The 15,437-nt window shown below is 41.8% G+C and overlaps 1 protein-coding gene across 4 annotated transcripts in view; it reads right to left on the reverse strand.

The window, feature by feature from the left end:
- The window catches only part of MED14 (mediator complex subunit 14), a 76,731-nt gene that overhangs the window by 17,730 nt on the left and 43,564 nt on the right, over positions 1-15,437 (reverse strand). For all 4 annotated transcript variants that reach the window (XM_029240385.1, XM_029240384.1, XM_029240386.1 and 1 more), the window contains exons 17-23: positions 12,217-12,377; positions 11,984-12,130; positions 10,827-10,918; positions 9,374-9,526; positions 8,562-8,831; positions 4,590-4,730; positions 2,912-3,023 (exon numbers count right to left, since the gene is read on the reverse strand). In XM_029240385.1, the coding sequence (XP_029096218.1) occupies positions 2,912-3,023; positions 4,590-4,730; positions 8,562-8,831; positions 9,374-9,526; positions 10,827-10,918; positions 11,984-12,130; positions 12,217-12,377 (1,076 nt within the window). The remainder of the gene's footprint in view (positions 1-2,911; positions 3,024-4,589; positions 4,731-8,561; positions 8,832-9,373; positions 9,527-10,826; positions 10,919-11,983; positions 12,131-12,216; positions 12,378-15,437) is intronic.

Here is a 15,437-nt window from a genome sequence, read left to right on the forward strand (position 1 = left end):
AAGAAACAAGTAGTAAAGCTCCCATGAGTAGCACAAAGAAAAACTGGAACAATTTCAGTACGGAAAAAGAGAGACATCAATTCCATGGGGTCCAAATTCTAGCTCTTATATTGACTGATGTTTAAAAAAAAAAATCCAGTGTACTTTTTTATCCACTCACTCACTCATTCAACAAGTAGGCATGAACATCAATTTCATGCCAAGCATTGCTGTAGGTACTGGGGATGCAGCAGTTAACAAGAGACAAAAAATCCTGCCCTCATGGAGTTTATATTCTAGTATAATGAGAAAGACAAACAAATATATGTCAGGTTATGCTAAGTGCTATGGAGAAAAACAGGGCAAGGTAAGGGGGATATATCATGTAGTGGTGGAGGTGGGTGCTGTTCTTTATATAGAGCAACCAGGGACCTCTCTGAGAAGGGGCTATGTGGGCTGAGACATGAAGTGAAGGATCAGAAGAGCTAGTGCAAAGGCCCCAATGGTAGCAGCAGTTATAAATAACAGGGGGAGGCCAGTGTGGCTGGAGTAGCGTGAGCAAGGCGGGGAGCGGGGAACGGAAGACGATCAGGTCAGAGAGGTGGGAGGAGGGTCCCAGATCACACAGGGACTTGTAGGCCACTCTAAGGACTTAGGGTTTACCCTGAATGAGATGGGAGGCCACTGCAGAGTCTGGAGCAGAGGAGTCATGACCTAACTTCTGTTCCAGAAGGATCACTCTAGCTGCTGTTGAAAAACAGACTACAGGGCAGGAGGCAGCGAAACCAGTTAGAGGCAACTGCAATTACCCAGGTGAGAGATGGCTAATGACCCGGGAAAGGGTGAAGGCTGAGATGGTGAAGGTGGTTAGATTCTGGATAAATTCTGAAGATGGAGCTGACAGTATTCGGTAACTGACTGACTGTGGGTGTGAGAGAAAGAGGAGTCCAACATGACTCCTACAGCTTTGGCCCAAATAACAGGAAGGAAGGAAGAAGCTGCTACCTGCTGAGATGCAGTGCCTGTGGGAGAAGCAGCACAGGGCAGGGTTGGGGGGTGTTAGGAATTCAGTTTCAGCCATGCTGAGTTTCAGATGTTGACTAAACATCTACGTAGAAATGCTGAATAGTTAGCTGGAAAAGACAGGACTCGAGTTTGGGGGAGAGGCCTAGATGGAGCTATAAAAAACTCGGAGACATGAGCTTGAAGATGGTATTTAGCCACAGGACTAGCTTTAATTTAGGACGATGAAGGGTGGGGACTATGGCTATCAAAACTATCAGTGCAACATTAAAATACTTGCTACATTACCATGACTAACCTCAATACCAGCAGCTTTCAAATTCTCTACTATGTAAGAGAATTTCATATTTTTAATGTTCTATTAATACCTAATGCAGTACTAATTCAATACAGTATGAATTCAATATTAACATACTGATATTCAATAAATGTTAATCCACTTGATTAACCTTTAAGTATTATATTTACATATTTAGCTGTGTGATCTGGACTAGTGACTTAACTTCTCCATGCCTCGGTATTCGTTTAACCGTTTATTCCCTAGGGAATAAACGAATTCATTTAATTTGTTTAATCCCTAGGCATTACCCGTTTAATGCCTAGGGCTTAAACGGGTAAAGTGCTTAGAACAGGGCTTGGCACACAGGAAGCACTATGTACCTGTCTGCTACTAAAATTATTTCAAAATAATCATCTCTCCTTCCTTCTATACGAAACCAGTCTCAACCCACATCCTAGAAACTCCCTCCCCTCGGGTGCTGGGACCCCGCTTCCCGTTCTCCCCCTTGCTCCCCAGCTGCTCCTCCTCAGGCTCCCACACTGTCTACTGTCGGAGCTTCACAGGGTCTGAGTCTCCCACCAGCTCAGGGTTCAGGGGCCTTCAATGACACGACAATGACTTCCAAGTCTTCACCTGGGGTCCCACCATCTCTCATGAGCAGGGAAGGGCTCATCTACCCTAAAAATCCGATACCAGTGCTCCTTGCTAGAAGGTAAGCTCGAGAAGCAGGACTGCTATCGGGCTCACTGCTGAATCCCCAGCACCGTGCAGCATTAGACACAGAGCAACCACTTAAGACAAACCAACGAATTAATTGTTCTGTTAAAAGTCAAAATTTGGCATTCTCCCGCAATTTTTTTTTTAAAGGTTTTTTTTTTTTGATGTGGACCATTTTTAAAGTCTTTATTGAACTTGTTACAATATTGCTTCTGTTTTATATGTTGGTTTTTTGACCGCGAGGCATGTGGGATCTTAGCTCCCCGACCAGGGATCGAACCTGCATTTTCGTGCATCGGAAGGCGAAGTCTTAGCCACTGGACCGCCAGGGAAGTCCCTCTCCAGCAGTTTTTACAGCGTACTTCATGGGGTCGCCAACAGAGCCATCTTGTTCAGACAAGCAGGTTGTGGCCTGCCTGACTCTGAGGCGGGGCACTGTTCACATACACCTGGGCTCTGCCAACTCCTTCTGTAAGGGGGCTTTTCTGAAACGGGTCGTCGTAGCGGGAAAGCAGCCACAGACACTACATAAATGGATGTGGCTGTGTTCCGATGAAACTATTTACAAGACCAGGTGGTGGATAGGATGTGGCCCACAGGCCTTAGTGTGTCGACCTCTGACATAGATCATGTTGTGATTCTTGGAGTTGCGCCATGAGTCTGGCTCTGGGTGACAACAACTCCACTTAACTCCAACCTTTTAAAAGTGCTCCTGAATCACGAACATAGATTTCACAACCCTGCCATAACGAATGAATGGCAAATATCCAGCCACGGACTAGCAAAGCAGTTCCCTCTGACATCTACGGCTACATCTGTAGTATTTCTCACGGTGTGCGTGCGTGTGTGCATGCGTGTTGTCTATTTTGGATCTGAAAGTTGAACACAACAAGAGAGTAAGTGGTGTCTTACCTGGAGACTGTGTGTGCATCATAGAGGGAGACTGGCTAACTGTGCTGTGATAAGATGCAGGGGGCGACGTTAGAGGATAAGCGCCTGATGATCCTGGCTGCTTTGGAAATGGCTGAAAAGAAGAAAATTCCATGTTGGTAAAATGGCCAACCATGCAGATTATGTGAGTGTGGCTTTCCCCAATAAAGAGCTACAGTGTTAACATTTACACACATCACTGGTTACCAAATAGGAAAGGTGAGGTATGAAAATGCCCAAAATTCACATCAATAATGCAAGTTTTAAAAAACTTCCTTTCAAAATGTTTTAAAAATAGCAACGTTCTCATTCCTGACCTTGCACTACCACTGCTTATAGCCCCCAAGATGTTTTTTGCTCATTTTATCTACCATATAACTGACTTATCTATATTATTTATCTACCATTTGACTGATTCTAAGATAAATTTCCCCCATATTTTAACATCTCTGAAATCAGTGTGTGTCTTCCAATTCATGGCATGTCGTAGTTGAACTGGCAGTGTTGTTTCGGGCAGTACATAAAAACAATGCATTTGGTGGAGTTTTAGAGTCAGCGAAATACGGTAGTTCAGCCTGATCTCTACTCACCTTCACCTTCATCTCCAGTAATGACAATGTAATTCTTCCTAGTCTATTTTTTTAACTTGAGGTATGAATCACATACAGTAAAGCACACGACTCTTAAATGTGCAGTCTGATGAGTTTCTATAAATGTAACTGCCACATAGATCAAGATACTGAAGGACATTACCAGAACCCCAGAGGCCTCCCTCACGCACCTTCCAAGTCTCTATCGCCTCCCCAAACTCTGACTTCCATCACTCAAGCTTGGCTTTGCCTGTTTTTTGCATCTCATATAAATACTGAATGTACTCATTAGTGTCCGGCTTCTTTTGTTCAACATTACGTCAGTGAAATTCATCATTTCGTTGCATGCAGAAATAGCTTTTTTCATTTCTGTAAAGTATTCCACTGTATGAATATACCCCCGTTTACTCACTCATTCTACTGCTGCCGGATATTTGGGTTGTTTACAATTTTTTGCATAAATAATGCTGCTATGAACATTCCTGTGTTTTTTGGCTGCATTTCTGTTGCATATATACCCAAGGTAGAACTGTTAAATCATAGGCATGCATAATGTTCAGCCTTAGCACTCTGGAATAATGCTAAACACCACTGCAAGGCAGCTGTACCATTTTATACACCTTCCAGTAGTAAATGAGAGTTTCAGATGGTCCTAATACCAAATGTTGGCAAGGACTATCAATTTTTTTTTTCCTTAAAGACATTTCTGTGGGTATGGGGTATTATCTCATTGTGGCTTTAATGTATAATTCTGTGACGCCAGATGACACTGTTCACCTTTTCTGTGCTTACTGGCCATTTGGACATCATCTTTTGTGACCACATGGGTGATCACCTGACATTATTTTAAGTGCGGGAGTCTGAAGTTAATGCTGTTTCTGGTACTGTTTACTTCCCATCACTAGAAGCCTCCTCCTGTCTCCCTCTGTCACTATTTCTTCATATGAATTCCTTGGGCATCTCGGGTCCACCAAGGACCTCCTTGCCTTTCAGCAAAGAAGCAGAGCCACCTATGGAACCTGTTAAGTAACACAAATATGACACCGTTTGGAATGTCAGCTAGACATCACCTGTTGCTGGGGTGGTGGCTGGAGTTGTGAGATTAAAGAATCCATCATATCTCCTCCAATGGGAGAAGGGGGATTATCATCCTCATTTACAGACCTTCTTCGAGCATCCTGATTGCTGTCAACAAACATATTCAGGAATGTCTATGGATATAAACAGGTAAAATTTAGATTATTTTACCTAATTTTAGTAAGATATTCTTAATCACTGAGAATGTGTTAACAGAAAGAAACATATTATGTCCATTATCTGAAATGTAAGTTTGACACATGGCCACTATTGTTAGGCCAACCTAGAAGAGAGAGTGATCAATTTGAAGAAAGGGGGAAAATTGAGGAAAAGTTAAACACAACAATAAAAATAATATCTAAGTTAAAATGTTATTATGTGAGCAAAAAGTTGAAGAAAGAAGTTCACCCTGGCCAAAATATTTTCTTATTAATTTCTGAATCAAAAACGTGGAAAAGAATAAAAAGTTGTATGGTAGGCATATAAGTAACTTCAATGACTTGGAAAACTTCCTATTTAGTGAGCGTTCTCACTTTTTAAGCCAGAAAATATGAAAGAGGAAAGCTGAATAAAGAAACTAAGCCACCTTTTCCCTTTTTATTTTATGTGACTTAATCTTAAACATCAAGAGTGGGACAGTCTTGTTTTATAGGTTATGTCATCTAAAATTAAGCAAGGCTACCAGAATTTGTGTCTCAAGAGCAGATTCTCTTTTTTTTTTTTTTTTTTTGCGATACGCGGGCCTCTCACCACTGCGGCCTCTCCCGTTGCAGAGCACGGGCTCTGGACGTGCAGGCCCAGCGGCCATGGCCCACGGGCCCAGCCGCTCCGCGGCATGTGGGATCCTCCTGGACCGGGACATGAACCCGTGTCCCCTGCACGGGCAGGCGGACTCTCAACCACTGCGCCACCAGGGAAGCCCCTCTTTTCTTTTTAATATAAATTTCATTTATTTATTTATTTATTTTTGGCTGCGTCGGGTCTTTGTTGCTGCGTGCAGGCTTTCTCTAGTTGCGGTGAGTGGGGACTACTCTTCGTTGCGGTGCGCGGGCTTCTCATTGCGGTGGCTTCTCTTGTTGTGGAGCACGGGCTCTAGGTGCACAGGCTTCAGTAGTTGTGGCACGTGGGCTCAGTAGTTGTGGGTCGCGGGCTTTAGAGTGCAGGCTCATTAGTTGTGGCGCATGGGCTTAGCTGCTCCACGGCATGTGGGATCTTCCTGGACCAGGGCTCGGACCCGTGTCCCCTGCATTGGCAGGCGGATTCTTAACCACTGCACCACCAGGGAAGTCCCAGATTCTCTTTAATATGCTCCACCTTCCCAATCTTCAAAAATATAGATTACAAGCTTATCAGAATTACTGAAAAGCTTTTAAAGGTACAAAGTCTGATTTCTAATTAAAGATAATAGATTATTCACAACACACATTTCATCTTCTCTCAACACCCCACTGAAGCTCCTAAAAAAATTTTTTTAAGCAGTAAGTCACCAAGACAAAAAGAATGGGACAAGAGAGAAATAGCAATAAATTCTAGGAGGTTGCAGAGCAGATGGTTGAGTGGTAACTGAACTATCTGATGTGAGGAAGTTTCTTCTTAAGCAAGCAGTGGGGAAAGCCAAGAAGCAAAGCTATTTCCATCCAGATCTCCAAGATACACAGGAACTGGCAGCATCAGATACCCCTGGAAATGGAAATGAAACAGACTAAGAGCAGAGGACTGGGTGAAACGTCTTAAAGACAGTAGTGAAACCCTCCAGAGCCTCTGGCACTCCCACTGAGTTAGGCTGACCTTTACCACCCAGGTGGAAGGTCTCTGATTGGGGGTGGGGGGGGGACCTCTAGGATCAATTGACAGCAGGGGTACCATACTAAAAATAGAGATTAAAGTTTACATACTGAATGCTGAGAATACTAGTTTCCTTCTCTTATTTGACTTGCCAAATATTGGGAGCCAGATGCACAACGGCTATGCAGAGTCTTGATACTCTTCTCTTGGTACTCACACTGGCCCAACAAAAAGACCTGAAGCTACTGACATTGGGAGTTACCCAATGAAATGGCCCAAGCAGATCATCCTGCAGTGAAGATTACAGTCAGCAAGTGTCACCTTTAAATAAAAGCACAGAGTTAAGAATCACTTAATATTTGAAAACTACTAATATGAAAGAGATGAAAACAAAAAAAGGCGGATGAAATGGAGATTATGTAGGAAGAGGCAAGAGAAGGTAATGCAGCCATACAGAACAGGACGTCATAAAATGAACTTTCAGAATCAAAAAGAGCTCTCGGAAATTTTTTAAAAGATGGCAAAAAAAAAATTCTTGATGGAAATGAAAAATAGAAGGATTGGAAAAAAACAAAAAAAGGAAATCTCCCAGAAACAAAGAGATAAAAAACAGAAAAGATAAGAAAATTAGAGGATAAGTCCAGGATGCCCAACTTCAGAATAGCAGGGGTAGCAGAAAGAGCTAACAGTGAACACAAAGGAAAAGACTCGAGGAAGAGCACAAGGAAATTCCCCACAAGAAAAGGATGTAAGTTTCCAGACTGAAAGAGTCCACTTAGTCACATAAGGTTCAAGAACTGGAACAGGATGAAATGTCTCAATGGTCACAACAGAAGCTAGGGCACAATGGAGCAATGCCTTCAAAATTCTTACAGAAAATGACTGCAACCTAGAATTCTACACCTAGCCGCTCTCTCAACTAGATGACGCTAAACTAAAGATGCTTTCCGACAATACAAGGTCTCAAATTAACCTACTGTGTATCTTCTCCCAGGGAGCTACATAGAAAGTATTCCACCAAAACAATGAAGTAAACCAAGAACAAGACGTGGGGTCCAAGCCACAGGGCATGCAACACAGGAGAGAAGTGAAGGAATCTCCTGCTTCACCACCCTTCTGCAGATTCCTAAATCAAAACTGGGCCAAAGGTCTGGAGCGCTACCATTTCAGACTGGAGTTCAGAGGACTGTGGAAGAGATGTCTTCAAGATGAAACTGGTAAGGTATATGATTTGTGAACGTACTGAGGGGAGAGTTACATATATGGGAGACTTTAAGGTTGAGTTAGTGATAAGTACAGAGAGAGCTAAGAAACAAAAAAGTTAATTAATAGTTCCAAGGAAAATAAATGCTGAGCAAGAAAGGAAAAGTAATCATAGTAAGCTTGGTAGAATAGTGTTAAATACTCATAATAATGTGAACACTGAAAAATTACCTAAATTGCTACCTAACCATATCAAAAGGTTGGAGGAAAGAAAGAAGATGAATCGGTACTGGGAGCAGCCTGAAAAGGGGAAGGGGCATATAAGAAAGAACTAAAAAAGAATTAAATCCTCATCTTCCATTACGAGAGTCAGATAACGCCCTCAACGAAGAAGTCAGCAAAGAGCAATGAAAGCATGCTATTTAGAGGTAAGGATGTAAATACCAAGAGAATGAGCTATACTGTATAAGAGTTGAAAACAGAGTAGGAAACTGGCAAGACTGGGACTAATTTTCAAAACAGGCCATTTGGAACTATTTGACTCTAAACTGTAAGAACATACAACTGAGCTGTCATACCAAAATCTCCAGGGGTTGTGGCCCAAGACCCTACATTTTAAAAAAAGTATCACAGCTGAACTGATGAACAAAGCTTTTCAACATTCACTGATAAAGACTACTTTTAAAGTTCCTTGAAGCTCCAAAGAGCAAATAGGACTCTCTTTAGTATCTTCACTCATTACACGGTAAGGAAATAAAAGGAAGGACATCTTATCATTTCATATACCTAGGCACAGCACTTTACCAGAAGTTCTAGCTCCTTCAGAATGAAGTTGCAGAGATGATGAATTAACATGGCTACTCATTAAATTTAAACAGGAATTTGTTGCTTTTCCCCCCCGTTATTTCCCCCTCGAAGGAACTGTTTTAGAGATCACATTTATGTTTACTAATGCTGTAAACACTGAAGTCCATTACCTTGAGTCCTGGTGCAGGATAAAAACCTTCAACTAACTTGCTATTATCAAAAAGACTATAGGCCCCATCGCGTATTGCCACAACGCCTCGACTCCGGCAGTATATATCAATGCAATACATGTTCCTGAAGGCCAGTCTGATGTGGGTGGACGACTGCGGCAGGATGGAGAAGCACTGGTAGGCAGTGTTGGTTCTCTGGGTCAAGCCCAACATCGGCACAGTGGGCAGTTTGTTGATGGCATTCAATGGAGCCTGAGTATCAAACAGTACCTACAAGGAACAAATGCAGTGAGAGCATCCAGTTTCTGCTAAAACCTCAGAATTTTCAACGTAAAATCGTCACAAATGAGACAATGTCCTTCTGGCACATTCCATAAAGACTTTCGTCGTTAAAGACAAGTTAAGTCCACATGATTTTTTTTTTTTAGTTAAGGGTACTTTAATTAATTAATTAATTAATTTTTGGCTGTGTTGGGTCTTCGTTTCTGTGCAAGGGCTTTCTCTAGTTGTGGCAAGCGGGGGCCACTCTTCATCGCAGTACGCGGGCCTCTCACTGTTGTGGCCTCTCTTGTTGCAGAGCACAGGCTCCAGATGCGCAGGCTCAGCGGTTGTGGCTCACGGGCCCAGTTGCTCCGCGGCATGTGGGATCCTCCCAGACCAGGGCTCAAAAACCCGTGTCCCCTGCATTAGCAGGCAGATTCTCAACCACTGCGCCACCAGGGAAGCCCCCAAGTCCACATGATTTTTTGAGGAGTTTTACACGAGACACTAACACTGAGTCTTATTTTTAAATAGAAAATGAACTTAATTACCTGTAATAATTGAACCACATTTGGTGTTTTGTTGAACATTTCTTGAAGCTGATGGAGAATGGTATTGTGACAGTTACTGCATCCTGAGTTTGGACCAACAGTTCCCAAAGAAATGTGAAATTTCTGATGTATGGAATTCCACTGGATACTAATCTAAATCAAAGAGATTACATGTTTCAGAAACCGAGAAAGGAACGGAGTCAATCAGAAGAAAAAATAATGTTTAAACAGTAAGGCAAAATGCCAAAGATCTAAATGAGGTCTTTTTTGGAAGCAACTCATGAGACCCTGTAAACTGCAGATGTGCTGTCCCTATGGACATTCACTTAGTATGTGTGTGTTAGACAGCCCACTTCTACTAAATAAAACAGAAAGAGAAGGTGCTAAAGAAAAAATTTTGATTAAACTTTATTTGAAAATTGTCATTGTTTCTTATTTTTCCATTTTCTCTTGAATGGAATAAGAGTCACCCCCTAGGTGAGTACCGTATTAAAGGGAAAAGGAAGCCAGCCCCAACAGATGCCACCTTCAGTTAACAGATTTTAAAACACTCAAGTAATTTCTGATATTACTTTATGTGGAAGAGTCCAGAAAGAAGCTAGCTGGCTGAATTTATATACTAAATTTCTAGGACTTTACATATGGGGTGGGGAAAAAAAAAAGAAACTACAGATTATGGGGAATACCTTCAAGATTAATACAGGATCAGATAATGTTAACAACCATGTGACTAAAAGCACAGACATACCACACTGTTCAAGACCATTCACATATAATCTTCATTATAGTAATCACGCTGCTAAGCAGATTCGAAACCAGTGAAGAAAACAAACCCCATAAATACCAAGAGTATATTACCTTGCCCAAAACTCTTCAAGAATACACACTCCAAAGAGGGTATAGTTTTTGTTTTCAATTTTAAAGAGTTAAGCGTTATAGTATATTTTTTTATCAACAAAGTATTTAAAATTTACCATTTTATCCCTAATTTTTACTTGAACCCTCAATTATTTCAAGAAAGTTTTCATAATTTTTGAATTCTTGAGTTTGTAAAGATATATGAGAGGAACTTTAGTTTTTTTGGGTTTCTTTTGTGCACCCCACCCCCCCACCCCGCCAAGCGGACACCCCGAGACCCCTGGAAACCCCTCTGACCTCCACTCACCGTTGCCAAAACGCCCCAATCCCCACAAACGGAGTGTTTAACCCGTCCAGGGAACCCCCTCGCCTACACTTCGCACTCAGGCAATCCCCACCCCCTCTGAAGAGGTGGAGCCCCTCCTGGGGATTCCACCCCAAGTCCCCCACAGGAGTCATCTCCACCAGCCAGGCGGCTTCTCCACCTCCTCCTCGCAGCTGCCGCCGTCGCTGGGAACCCCCACAGCTCCTCCCGCTCCCGCCCCCACCACCCCATCCCCGAGGAACTTTAGTTTTAATTAATTCATAGACTTACTGAACTTCCCTTGGTGGTTCCATAACACAAGATAAGTTTTCGGTAATTATAAACACGAACTTCTGAGAAAATGTTTAGATGAGTGGGTATGTCTAAACAGAAAGAAAACAAGTTTAAGATTATACATATGAAATTTTAAAATATATATTTGAAAAAGAGGGCATCTTGGCAATAGTATATGCCTAGATAGAAAGGTCTCTGTATATATAACTTAGTTTAAAAAAAAAAAAAAAAGAAAGGAAAAAAGATAGTAACAGCATTAAATAGGTAGTAGGGCTTCCCTGGTGGCGCAACAGTTAAGAATCCGCCTGCCAATGTAGGGAACAGGGGCTCGAGCCCTGGTCCGGGAAGATCCCACATGCCGCGGAGCCACTAAGCCCATGCGCCACAACTACTGAGCCTGCGCTCTAGAGCCTGCGAGCCATAACTACTGAGCCTGCACGCCTAGAGCCCGTGCTCCACAACAAGAGAAGCCACCGCAATGAGGAGCCCGCGCACCACAACGAAGAGTAGCCCCCACTCGCCGCACCTAGAGAAAGCCCACGCGCAGCAATGAAGACACAACGCAGCCAAAAATAAATTTAAAAAAGAAAAATTTCTTAAAAAGAAAAAAAAAAAGCTGAAAGTATTTCTAATAGTTTACTTAGTTGGTTGACAATAGTAATAAGAAGAAATAAATAAATAGGTAGTAGGCTTCAATTTCCATTTCAACAAAAGGGGGCCAGGGCAGGGGCGGAGATGTACTGAAGCAGTACAGCATAGTGGTTTATGGGTTCCAATTCCAGCTCTGCCCTTTGCTAGCTACGTGAACCTCAGCAAGTTTCTTAAGTCTCTGTGACTTGTTTTCTTCATTTGTGAAATGAGGGATGATAAATTACCTCATAGGGTGACTGTGAGGAGTGAATGAGTTAATACAAGCGTTTATTACATTGTGTGGCACACAGTAAACTCTCAATAAGCACTATTATTATAATCTGGTATACCTGTGTGTTAAAATTTCTCAATATATACGAATCATCACAGTGGCTGTCTCTCGGGGATAGACTGACGATTTTTTTTTTTTTTACAATGTGCATGGTTTCACTTCCTCAGTTAAAAAAGGCAGTGGCGGATGCTTCCCCCCTCCCTCCGCACCAAAGGAAGATTATCACTTGTACCTGGTAGAGAACGTGCAAATTCCAACACGCACTCATATAATCGTGCAATGCTATTCCAGTCATTAAGGAACATTTCAACCACTTTTCTACCACCAACAGGTTCAGACAACAGGTTTTCATATGTCAGATAAACATGCCGGGATGGTCCTACAGATTAAAAGAAAAGATTAATAGTAATCAATACAAAAAACAACCCAGAAATATGCAAAGACAAAGTGTGTGAAGCATCTCACCTTGCTCCCTGGTAGAAGTGCCATTAAGTGGACAATTTGCAAACACTAACTCTGCCACCCAGGTGCGGTTATTTCTACCTTGTAATCGGAAAGTGCAATCGAGAAGAGAGCGGTCCAGAGCCTTTTGGGTTTCCTCATTTACACCCTTACAGGGAGGAATTCTGGTGATGAAAGACAGCATATGAAGTGTACTTCATATCACAGAAAGACAAAAGCACAATCTACACAATGACAGGCAGGGTATCATATTAGAGCTTTGGTTCAAAGTCCACTACTAGGCACCTTCTGCAAGAGAAGGAAACAATTCACAGCAGTTAATAGCATTTAACCCACTTCCATTCATATCAATATGGATTAGGACTCTCATTTTAACAGTGATGCTCGCCTTCATCCTTAATCTTGTTATTAGAAAAGACCACAATTTCTCAGAAAATCAAAGATACTGGCTTTCTATGAAATCTACCTAGAACATCCTCAAGGAAAAGCTAAGGAGAACAAAATATTTTTAAGACCACTCTTTGAAGTCAGGATGACACAGCGAAAAGAACAAGGGCTTTGGAGTAAGGGACCTGCATTCTAATTCTGACTCAGCCACATTCAACCTCTCTGAATTGCAGTTTTGCAACTATAAAATGGAGATAAATAATTACCTTATGGGTCTCTGATTTTAAAACATGACAAAACATATATATAAAGTACTTATGGTGGCTGATACAGCAGGTATTCATATATGTTAGTTTCTCCTTGCAGTAAAACCAAGTCTTGATCACTGACTGCCATGACAAAATTTCAGGTTCGTTATCTCCCCCCACCTTCTCCCCTCCTCCTCTGTAGAGGTAACTCACTGTGATGGAGCTACACATGTATCAACTCATTTAACATACATACTGTCACTTATATATACCACATATACAAGAGGAATGTATTAGCTTCGGTGTCTTAAAATACCCATCTCCTGCAACTTTATGAACTATCTTATTTGTCATAAAACATGATGAGGTAATATATTTTGGCTGTTTTTTCAGTAATGGATGAAATAATGAGATAATATTTAATTACACATTATCCTTTAACTCACAGGGAAGGTGAGTTAATTATCAGACTTGGTATAATAATTATCAAAATCTAAGCAAAAAACAACAAATATAACTAGAAATATGGAACTTTGGTTCAGGCCTCTCATTCAGATATAACACCTAGACCAGGTTTTCTCAGGGTCGGCAATATTGACATCCTGGGCTGCAGAATTCTTTGCTGTGGAGGGCTATCCTGTGCAGGTTATCCTACCTTGGCCTCTACCTACCAGCTGCCAGTAGCACCTCCCACCCCTTCTTCTCAGTTAATGAGAACCAAAAATATCTCCAAACATTGCTCAATGTTCCCTGGCAGGGAACACTGCCCTGAGGTTGAGAACCACTGACCTAGAATAAACAATTTAAGAGAGAAAAAAGAGACAGAGATTGTATATGGTAAAAAATAAAATCTGTAGGGGGAAAGAAAGCTATCCAGGTTGCATAAAAATAGAATTAATGTACTGAAATTTTCTCAGTAAATTAAAAATTCCACCACAGCTTGTTTTAAATGTACACGTTCGGGCTTCCCTGGTGGCGCAGTGGTTGAGAGTCCGCCTGCCGATGCAGGGGACACGGGTTCGTGCCCCGGTCCGGGAAGATCCCACATGCCGCGGAGCAGCTGGGCCCGTGAGCCATGGCCGCTGAGCCTGCGCGTCTGGAGCCTGTGCTCCGCAACGGGAGAGGCCACAACAGTGAGAGGCCCGCGTACCGCAAAAAAAAAAAAAAAAAAAAGTACAGGTTTTAAAGTTTTTTCAAAAGTTAATATTTCATACTACATACTTGTTATCACTCACTACCAAGAAGATTCTGTCCAACATTATTTGGGGTAGTTATTATAGAAATCGCATACACTGCACATATGCTTCGAACTTCGGGTATACTGAGGACTTTTGCCTGCCCTTACCCCTCAAAATGTACCTCTAACCCACAGTAGTTATAAAGCAGCCAATTCAGATAGATTTTTTAAATCCTGAGTTTGAAAATATAAATGCAGTACATTATCCTTCTTTCACATAAAGCAGGTATTTCATGAAATCCATCTGGTTAGAAAACGAACACATAGAAGTCAGCATGTTTTGAAGTAAGAATTAAGTAAGACTCCTTCCAATTTATGTTCTCAGGGACAACACGACCCTGAAAATGCATTCTATGTCACTTTCTTAATCTGTGATACCAATATAATTGGCTTTATTTCAAGGAACCTGCAAAATATCTACTTGCTTTTAAGGTTATACATGTAACAGAGAGAAATAACAATAACTTTAATCCTCCCTGCATGATCATGTGAGGTGGAAAAAAAAAAAAACAAAACAGGTTCCCCCAAAAGGAAACCTGACAAAATCATTACAAACACAAAATACTATTATTTAATACATTTGCCAAAAATTAAGAACTGAGGAAGATGTTCCCCGGACAATGGATTTAACATATCTGAAAATTTCTATCATTTCAAAAAAGTTTTTTGATCTAAACAGCTACTTCTGACTGATTTTTCTCCTGTAATTCTGAATACTGAACAAATTTAGAAAGTAAGCTCTGGTCTTCTAGGGCAGATGTGTATCAGCACTGCTCCTTCTCCGCCATCACGTGCTGCGTGTCAGTTTCGTTCTGAGGGATTTTACAAACATCAGTAACCACGTTATGTCCCCACAGTGCAAAAGTGGGGAGGAAGATCACTGAAAGTGCTAGTAAAAGCAGCACAACTGCACCTACAAGGAAAGTGGGGTGGATTTTATATAGATTGCACGTGCATATGCAGAAGGACTCAGTCGCATAACTGACAAGCCGAGTCACACAACTTGCAAAAAAGAGCTGGGCCTGTGCATTACTTGCATAAGCTACCAGAGGCAAACGAATCACGAGATGAAAAAACCTTGTGGGCGTGGCTGGAGGACCAGCACCACTGCCCATTACTGTAATGTTAGTTCAGGAGAGGGTGGAAAGTTTGCCCAAGAGCTCAAAACAAGGCACTGCGAGCATGCTGCTCTTGAGACTGAGCGGTGGGATCAAGGCTCTTGAGTTTGCACAAGGCAACAGGCCCATGAACCAGAGCAGTCTAAGGTGTTTACCATATTTTCAGAGATACAGCAAGGAGGCCTGCTCAACAGATTTTCAAGGAGATAAGCTGAACAAGAACAGAACATATTT

This window comes from Monodon monoceros, unplaced genomic scaffold (genome assembly GCF_005190385.1).
Source record: "Monodon monoceros isolate NGI ecotype Baffin Bay Population unplaced genomic scaffold, NGI_Narwhal_1 Super_Scaffold_22, whole genome shotgun sequence".
Lineage (NCBI taxonomy): Eukaryota > Metazoa > Chordata > Mammalia > Artiodactyla > Monodontidae > Monodon > Monodon monoceros.